The sequence below is a fragment of the Polychytrium aggregatum genome (genome assembly GCF_025602895.1).
Source record: "Polychytrium aggregatum strain JEL109 chromosome Unknown BJ171scaffold_327, whole genome shotgun sequence".
NCBI classification, from domain to species: Eukaryota; Fungi; Chytridiomycota; class Chytridiomycetes; order Polychytriales; genus Polychytrium; species Polychytrium aggregatum.
In genome coordinates, this window is record NW_026516529.1 from 16220 (window position 1) to 26190 (window position 9971).

The 9971-nt window shown below is 55.2% G+C and overlaps 1 protein-coding gene across 1 annotated transcript; it reads left to right on the plus strand.

The window, feature by feature from the left end:
* Positions 1-271: 271 nt before the first annotated feature.
* On the plus strand, positions 272-2767 carry BJ171DRAFT_608339 (uncharacterized protein; the record flags this gene model as incomplete). The annotated part of the gene is made up of 1 exon (XM_053115236.1): positions 272-2767. The coding sequence occupies one exon, from the start codon at positions 272-274 to the stop codon at positions 2765-2767; it is 2496 nt and encodes an 831-aa protein (XP_052961387.1).
* Between the last annotated feature and the right edge of the window lie 7204 nt (positions 2768-9971).

The window sequence follows — 9971 nt, forward strand, 5'->3', positions numbered from 1 at the left end:
GTCCCAGTAGTGGACGTTACAACCACGATGTGTTCGAGATCGTCTTGATCTGTGCTTTGTTTGGCGTCTTGCGCTGTACTTTTTGGTTGTGGATTTGGGCATGTCTGGTGGCTGTGTTTGACTGAGGTGTACTTGGGATTTTTTTCATCTACGCCCCTTGTCAGAGCTCAAGATGGTCCTTCAAACGTCTGGTTCCATAGCAGCATCGCAGGTGGCCAGAGAGTATTATCCGCCCGATGTGCCCGTTAACGAATACACATGGTACAGCAAGATGAGCACAGGTGTTCTGAGCGGCTCGTACACACCTACGATCACCGGCAGTGACCCGACTCGCCAGGTGCAGATGACATCCAGCTCGATCACCTCGAGCATGACCGGCATCTCACAGCAGCTGCGTGTGCAGGATTATGCGTCATTCACGCTCACCTTCCAGATCTCCACAGACAACGCAAGTGCCGACAGCTCCAATATCTTCTTTGGCAACACGTCGGCGATCATGAATCCATCGAGTTCGTTCGCGGCGCCGGCCTGTGGATTCAACTTTGAGATCTGGTCCGGCAGCACGCAGGGACAGGGTATCCACTTTTACGACACCACTGCAACACGGCGAGTCACCAACAGCACCACGGCATCCAAGGTCTGGGTCAACACCAGCGCCACCGTCGGCAGCGGGACCTGGTACTCAGTCCAGATCGTCTACAACCGCAGCCCCAACAACACATGGGCCATCTCGATTGGCACAAGCGGTGCCCCGACCACACCATCGCTCCTGTACACCTACTCCGATCCAAACCACACCGCATTCCTGTCAGCTTCTGGAAGCTACTGGGGTGTCGCATCGATGGGATACGGTGCCTCGACAAACCAATACTTCCGCAACATCAAGCTGGTCACCTATGGCTCACCCGTGCAGACGCTCTTCAATTTCTTCAACTGGTACAGCTTGTTGACCATCGCGGGCGTTGCGACACAGCCAGCCGGCAGCCAGTACGATCCGTACATACAAGCCGAAATGATTCCGGGTACAGCTACCAACCAGACCGGGTACTATTACTCGTCCGCTGTCCCGGTCGGCAAGTACTCGTACATGTCATTCGAGTGTGGTGCTTGGTATGTGGGGTCGACCCCTGCCAACGGCTGGTTCTTCATCTTTGGCTCCAGTTCCTCGGGTGCCACACTCACCAGCGGTAGTGTCGCAGTGTATTTCAACTACAACAGCAGCTTCTCGAGCGGGTCGTACTCGGGTGCTGGGGTGTATATCATCAAGAGCGGCACGGCCGTGGCCTACAGCTCCACCGGACTGAGCGGCATATCCGCGAGCACCTGGACCAGTCTCCAGATCATCTACAACTACCAGGCCACCAACACATGGGTTGTCTATGTCTCTGGCAGCGCCGTCCTGACTTGGAGCGACTCGAGCTATGCCACGACGGCGACGGGTATGGGGACGTATTTCAACGCTGTGGCGCAGTGCGGCTCGACGCAGACCATGCAGGTGTGGTTTGACAGACTCTCGCTCATCTTCACGCCCCGCACCTTCTCGTTCAGCCAGCTGCGAACAGCAGCACCCGGAGTGAGCTCGAGTGGTGCAGTCAAGCTCTCTCAGTTCTACGGTGGCCAGGCGGCTGCCCTCTGTGGACTCAACAACACGGGATCATTCTCGACCAGTGTCACATGGGGTAGCAGCCCTGGTGACGAAGGGTTCTATGCCCGCGATCTTGGTGCCTGGAACATGAGTCCGTGGTTGCTCACGTCGAGCCAGATGCCCGACTCGTCAGCGCGCTGGCTCTGGAACACGACGAGTGCAGCGACCAGTGCGTCGAACTATGTGATTATCAACTTTATCGTGAGCTACAGCAACACCAGCACGTCGAATGTGAGTGCCACACTCTATGCGATCGTCGACGATGCCAGTCTCATTTACCAGAACAAGATCCTCGTCGGATCCACCAAGTGGTATTACGGCGCGCAGTACACCAAGATTGCGGTCACGCTCGTGCCGGGACTCAATGTGTTTGAGTTTCTCTGCTGGAACAGCACAGGGTCGACGGCGGGTCTGATCTTCTCGTGCATTAACACATCGAGCACCGTGCTCTTCCGCAGCGACAACTACAGCCCAGACACGGTGCTGACCAACTCGACCCGCACCATCTACAGCGTCGTCGCGAGTCCGTCCTCGTTCACGAGCAACATCCCGCAGCAACCGGCTCCGGTCTCGGAGATGTGCATTCTGGACCAGGTGTCATCGACGGCCAAGAGCAACTGCTCGGGTGCATATGCACTCTTCCTGCTCACGACCACCTACACCGGCCCCGTGATCAACATCATGCGGAGCAGCGACAGTACCAGTAGCGACGTCTACGCAGACATGGGCGGCAACCTCTTTATCGACAGCGCTCACCAGAGTCCGTACAGCACCTGGATCAGCACGGCGACGGCCTATGTAACCAAGTGGTATGACCAGTCCGGCAACGGAAACCACTGCACGCAGACCACCACGGGTGCACAGCCGGTCATGTATCTGACCAACTCCACGGCATACGGCTTCTATAGTGTCAACTCGTCTTGCTGTGTCTGTAGCGGCAGTCGTGGATGGGGCACGCTCTCGTACCTGAACATGCCCTCGGGTGTGATTCCAACGGGCACATCGAATGCGGCCTATTCCTTTTGTAACGTCCACTACTGGGACGTTGGGGCAAGACGGGGAGGGAGGGGGTACAAGACAAGACAGGACGGGGCAGAACAGGGCGGTGCTAGGCTACTCTAGCGGACGGGTGAGCTCGGGGAGCACTTACGTTTATTCACGATAAAACCGAACTCCAGACAAACGGGGGGAACGGGGGCAACCCGCAGGTATACCCTGCGGTGGCCTGCCTGCGGTGCGTGAAAACGCAAAGCGCAGCACAGGTCACGACCCACTGCGCCGCGCAGTACGCGCAGTACGCGCAGCACAGCGTCGGAGATACCATCTCCTACACTCCCACACTTAAGAAGGCTTCCTGCGAGGAGCCCTGCGTGTGCTCTTTATTTGGGGCTCCTCGAGGTGTTTACCGTATTTACTCAGCTCCTCGGGTGCATGGGACAAGTCCTCCAGTGTTTGCCATGTGTTGCCCGAGTGTGGGTAACCAACCCACTTGACATAAAACCGAAGTGACCCATCAGCCACTTTCTTGTGCCTCACGATCCTTTCGACTTCATATTCTTGAGTATAGTATTGTCCGAGGTCGTCTTCCAGTGGTGCGTCGTCCGGGACACCTTCGTCGGCGTCGGGGAACTGTGCTGGACTGCGGGTCGTGTGGCGACGCAGCTTGGACACATGGAAGACAGGATGGAGCTTGCTTCCAGGTGGCAAGTCCAACAGGTAGTTGAGGGGACTGGGTCGGGCCGCTATCTTGAACGGTCCTCGGTACTTGGGCAACAACTTCTTTGACTGGGCTTCGGGGACCTTGATGTTGTCGGCGTCCAGGTAGACAAGGTCTCCAACTTCAAAGGAGACATCCTGGTGTCGGCGGTCGTAGTACTTCGCCATCACTTGTTGCGCATCCGTGAGCGCGTCGGCGATCATCTTGTGTCGGACTTGATGATCTTTGACAAAGGCACTTGGTTTGGGAGGCAATCCAGCCGTGGACTCGGTCAGTGTCAAGGAGGTGGGAACATCAGGCTGGAATCCGTAGAGCGCCTCAAAGGGGCTCAAGCCAGTTGTGCTCGACTTGGCGGTGTTGTATGCAAACTCTGCATGACTCAGCTGTATGTCCCAGTCGTCTTGGCTGGTCGAGGCGTATGTCCTCAGGTATTGCTCGAGGGTGCGGATCGTCCGCTCGGACTGTCCATCCGTTTGTTGGTGGTGCGAGGTTGACATGTTCAGCTTGGTGCCGAGATGGTCGAACAGACTTGTCCAAAACAAGGAGGTGAATCGGGGGTCTCGATCACTGACGATGGACTTTGGGAGGCCGTGGTGCTTGAACACATGCTTGAAGAACAGCAGTGCAAGGTCAGGCGCGGAGCATGTCGTCTGGCACGGCACAAAGTGTGCCATCTTGCTGAACCTGTCGACAAAGACAGCGATTGCATCGTGGTCCAACTTGGTCGTCGGTAGATGCGTGATGAGATCCATGGACATGCTGGTCCAGGGGCGGTCGGGAACAGGCAGGGGTTGCAGCAATCCTTGCTCTCGGGTCGTGCGTGACTTGACCATCTTGCAGGTATGGCAGGACTCGATGTACTTCTCGACGGTGCGCTTCATTCCAGGCCAGTATGCGACTTTGGCCAGTCGGTCGTATGTCTTCTCGACTCCAAAGTGTCCAGCGAGGGGCGAGTCGTGGACCTCTTGGAGCAACTTGGTCTTCAACGACGGAATGTCCGGCACACAGACACGGCTGTCCTTCTTCAGGAGGAGCAGGCCATCACGCACTGTGTACTCGGATGATTCGTCGTCCTTGGGGAGCTTAGACACCTTTCGGAACAGTTCTCCGAACTGTTTGTCGTTGGCGATGTTGTCTCGGACAACATCCAGCATCGTGTTGTCGACACTGACAGTCGACTCGTACAGTGACGCCAATTGGTAGTCGGGGCGTCGGGACAGTGCGTCAGGCACCACATTGAGTTTGCCTTTCTGGTATACAACCTCGTAGTTGTACTCGGCGAGGAACTCCATCCATCGCGCTTGGCGTCGGCTCAGGTTCTTCTTGGTGTCGAGGTAACGCAGTGACTGGTGGTCCGTCACAATCTTGAAGGGCTTGGCGGTACCGTGGAGGTACACTCGGAACTTCTGCAGCGCGTAGATGATCGCAAGCTGCTCCTTCTCGTGCACGGGATAGTTGATCTCGTGTTGGGACAGTTTGCGCGACTCGAAGGCAACGGGCCTTCCCTCCTGCATCAAAACAGCTCCCACCGCAAAGTCGGAGGCGTCGGTGTGCACGGAGACATCCGTGTTCGGGTCGAACACAGCGAGGACAGGAGCGTTCGTCAAGGCGTGCTTGAGGGTCTCGAACGCTTGGCGTTGTGGGTGGTCCCACACGAAGGGGCACTCTTTGCGGAGTAGGTCTGTGAGTGGACCGGCAGTGCGCGCCAGATCGGGGATGAATCGGCGGTAGTAGTTGACGAGACCGAGAAACGACTGCACGTCAGAGACGCATGCGAGCGGCGGCCACTCGACCACAGACTTGACCTTGGCGGGGTCGACTTCGATTCCTCTTCCTGAGACAACGTGTCCCAGGAACGGGACTTGATTCTTGAAGAACTCACACTTGGACAGTTTGGCATACAACTTGTGCTCGCGTAGCTTGGCCAGCACGCGGGCGACATGACCTTCATGGGTCGCTTCATCCTTGCTGTACACAAGGATATCATCCAGGTACACGATGACAGAGTTGTCGAGCTCTTGGCGGAACACATCGTTCATCAGCTGCATGAACGTGGCAGGTGCGTTCGTCAATCCGAACGGCAGCACTAGGAACTCGTACAGTCCGTAGCGAGTCCTGAAGGCGGTCTTGTGGACATCATCCTCGTGGATGCGGATCTGATGGTAGCCTGAGCGGAGGTCTATCTTGCTAAAGACCTTTGCTCCACTCAGACGATCCATCAACTCGTCGATCCTGGGCAACGGGTAGGTGTTCTTGATGGTCTGTTTGTTTAGTGCGCGATAGTCGACGCACATCCTGAGATCACCTTCTTTCTTCTTGACAAAGAGCACTGGTGCACCATACGGTGACTGGCTCGGGTGTTAGAGTCCGAAGGGGACTCAACGGCAAAAGAAGAAGTGAGCTCGAAGTGAGCTCAGGGAAGGCAAGGGTAAAGTCCGAAGTGGACTCGGAGAGGGAGCGAGGGAAGCAAAGATCCGTTCAAGATAAGACTAGTCTCGAAATGAGACGTGAGGAACACTCAGAGAATAAAGTAGAAGGCACTTTATTTAGTCCTATTTTGAACGCTGAGGTTCGACTACACATCGCGGGGGTCAGGCTATTTATAGACAAGTCCGGACTTGGCAGCGAAGGGCGGCCAAGGGAGGGAAAAGTGGGCGATCGAGCAGGGCGAAGGGGGCGATGCACGAACGAGGGCCGAGAAGGACCACCGAGACAGGCAGAGAACCAAAGCGAGGGAGGCGCAAGCAAAAGCGAAGCACCTGGCAGGAGAAACGTGCAAAGGCGAAGCAATGTGACTCAACGTCCAAGAAGCGGATTGGTCAAGTATAAGGTTGGGGCAAATGCATGCGAGATGAACAAGAGATCGGGGCGGTCAGGCAGGTCATGAGTCACCGGTGGTGGGACACATGACCGGCAGCCGAATTGCAACCAATCGCAGCAAGGCGCGTGCACAAACAAACCGGCGCGTGCGAAGAAGACAAAGGAAGCGGAGCAGCGCGGGGAAACGGAAGTGCGGAAGGAGCGGAAATGGCAGGCAAAAGGCGGAAAATTGGAGGGGAACTGCAAAGCTACACACAAACAAACAGAAAGGCAAAAGAACAGCCAAGTGTGCAGTCAAAGTGGAGAACAAGCAGAAGCTATCCCTAACATCATCCCCTTCCTTAGCGACGAACTCCGGGCGTCGCCTTCGGCTTTGAGGGATAGCGAAGGTGGAAGTCAGCAACAAGATCAGTGGCGTGGGAAACATTGGCAGCGGGCTCCCAAGACCGGTCAGTCTCGGAATAGCCCTTCCACTGAACCAAGTACTGTAAGCGACCACGGAAGAGCCGAGAATCGAGAACAGTCTCGACCTCAAACTCTTCCTGGGAGTCAACAAGAATGGGTGGAGGTTCGGGTTGGGTGAACTCGGGAACAATGTCCTTCGTTCGGGGTTCAAGGAGGGATACATGAAAGACGGGGTGGACTTTGAGTGTGGAAGGGAGTTTAAGTTCAAAGGCAACGGGGTTGATGCGGCGAAGAACTTTAAAGGGGCCAAGCTTTTTCTGATCAAGCTTGTTGGAGGGACGAAGGGTGCGGATGTGGCGACGATCAAGAAAAACGAGGTCGCCAACGGAGATGTCGGGAGTGGGGAGACGGGATTTGTTGGCCTGCAAAGTGTAGGACTCTTGGGCAACCCGGAGGTTGGCCTTGAGATCCTCGAGAACGGTCTGAAGTCGGTCGACACGTTCTTCGGCAGAGGGCACAACAGAAGGATCACGGATGATGGAGGGATCAAAAATGGGGTGATGGCCATGGACTGCAAAGAAGGGAGTCATGCCAGTGGAGGTGTTTTCCGAGTTGTTGTAAGTGAACTCGGCAAGGGGAAGGTGAAGGGTCCAGTCGTCTTGCAGGTAATTGCAATGGATACGCAAATACTGCTCGATGACCTGGTTGAGAACCTCGGTCGAACCGTCGGTCTCGGGGTGGAAGGCAGAAGAAAGGGAAATCTTCGTCTTCAGAAGCTCATTGAAGCGCCTCCAGAAGGCCGAAGTAAACTGAGTTCCTCGGTCCGAAACAATAGACCGGGGACAACCATGCAAGCGGAAGATGTGGGAGAGGAAGAGTTCGGCGGTTTGCTCGCCTGTAACCGTCTTCGTGGTGGGCACAAAGTGTGCTTGTTTGGACAGGCGGTCCTTAACCACGAAGATGGAGTCAAAGCCGTTCGAAGGTGGGAGATCCGTGATGAAGTCCATCGACAGGTCCCACCAACGTTCGGAAGGAACGGGGAGAGGGTGAAGTAAACCATAAGGGGAGTGACGGGACGGCTTGGCTCGCTGGCACGCTTCACAATTAGCAATGAAGCGACGCACAGACTTACGAAGCCGGGGCCAGTGAAAGTCCCGGGAGATGAGCTCAACGGTCTTGGCAAGACCAAAGTGACCAGCGGCAGCGGAGCAGTGACGTTGCTCAAACACTTTGAGCTGGAGCTCGGGGGAAGGGACAACGATCAGGTCTTTAAAGTAAAGGAGACCGTCACGGAAGGAGTAATCGCCATCAAGACGTTTGGCGTTGAAGTCAGAAAGAAGGGAACAAGAAAGGGTGGCAGCTCGAATCTCGGAAAGAAAATCGGGGTTCGAGCCGATAACGGTGATGCTGTCGAGAGAAATAGACTCGAACAGCTGAAGGAAGTTGGTGGAGTGGAGGGAGTCACCAGGCTTTATCTCAAAGTCAGAACGGCGACTGAGAGCATCGGCTTTGGTGTTGAGGCGACCAGGGCGGTGGTAAATGCGAAAAGCAAAATCAGAAAGGAATTGGGCCCACCGGAACTGGCGGCGAGAAAGTTGGGAAGCGGAAGTGAACCGGGTGAGGTTCTGGTGATCAGAGAAAACAAGAGTGGGATGATCGGGGTCGGCAGCCATCAAGTAATGACGCCAGGCAGTAAAGGAATCGACAATAGCAAGGAGCTCTTTGTCGTGGGTGTCATAATTCACCTCGGCGGGACGGAATTGCCGAGAGTGAAAAGCAACGGGGTGAAGAGCGCCGTCAGGGTCAAACTGGGAAAGGACGGCACCCAGAGCAAAGTCAGAAGCATCGGGCTCGATGACAGCGGGTTTGGAGAAATCAAAGTAACGAAGAATAGGTGCGGAAGTGAATGAACGTTTAAGAGAATCAAAAGCCTCTTGGGCCTCGGGAGACCAAGAGAAGGTGGAGGATTTGGTGGTGAGTGAAGTCAAAGGACGAGCAAGTGCGGAAAAGTCCTTGACGAAGCGGCGGTAAAAGTTTGCGAAACCAATAAAAACTTGGATGTCGCGAGCAGAAGAGGGAACAGGCCAAAGGGAAACGGCCTCGACCTTGGCAGGGTCCATTTTAATGCCATCGGCAGAAATGATCATGCCGAGAAAGTCAACTTCAGAAAGGTCAAAAGAACACTTGGCCGGATTGACCTTAAGAGAGTGTTCACGAAGGCGAGAAAGAACAAGCTTAACATGCTCCTCATGCTCCAGGGGATCTTTTGAGAAGATCAGGATGTCGTCAAGATAAATGACAACACAGACACCAAGGAGGTCCGAGAAGATGTCGTTCATAAAAAACTGAAAAGCAGCGGGGGCATTCGAAAGACCAAAGGGGATAACATTGTACTCGTAAGAGCCAGATTTGCAAACAAAAGCAGTCTTCCACTCATCGCCCTTCTTGACACGAACCAAGTGGTAAGCATCAGGAAGGTCAAGGTGTGAGAAGACGCGGGCAGAAGAAAGTTTATCCAGAAGATCCTGGAAGAGGGGAAGAGGGTAGCGGTTCTTCTTCGTGATGGCATTGAGGCCCCGGTAGTCGACGCAAAGGCGAAGACCACCATTGGGCTTCTTCACGAAGAAGCAGGGAGCACCAACGGGAGAAGAGGATTTGGAGATCCAACCACGTGCGAGGGCGTTGGTCAGATACTCCGAAAGAGCAGATTCCTCGGCCGGGGACAAAGGATAGACTTTCCCCGGCTTTGGCAAACGAGGTTCCTTTCCATCCTCGGTCCGTACAAACTCAATAGACAAGTCATACGGACGGTGAGGAGGCAAGGAAAGAAGGAGGGTCAGACTTGAGGCTGAAAACGTCGCCAAACTCATTGTATTTGAGCGGGACACCTCGAGAGTCAACAGGGGTGCCAGACTCGGCATACACCTTCGTCGTGAGCACGGACCTTATCGACACCGTAGGATACGTCTCCGGCGAAGGAGGACGGATATCCATTTGGGCAGCGAAAATGTCGAGCTTGTCTTCCCGTGCAAGACGGAGAAGACTCGCCGCATTAACGAGCTCAATGTCGGGCGAAGATAAAGCCGTTGGCTCTTCAGAAAGCGAAGCAGAGTCAAGGCGGGAAGAAAGGGAAGGCGAAGTGCCAAAGGAGGGAACCGGTGTAAGGGAAGGACCGGAGGGAGGAGTCAAAGGCGAAGTGCCCGAAGGGGGAGGCGAATAGCCGGAAGGGGACGAAGTGTCCAAGGAGGAAGCAGAGACATCCCGCGAGGATGTGTCCATCAGCAAGGCAAGAGGGATCGGAGAACGAAAGGGAGAGGGACTTCCAATTGACAACTGGATTATGCAAGCGCATCCAGGGAAGACCAAGAGTGATGGGAGTGGTGG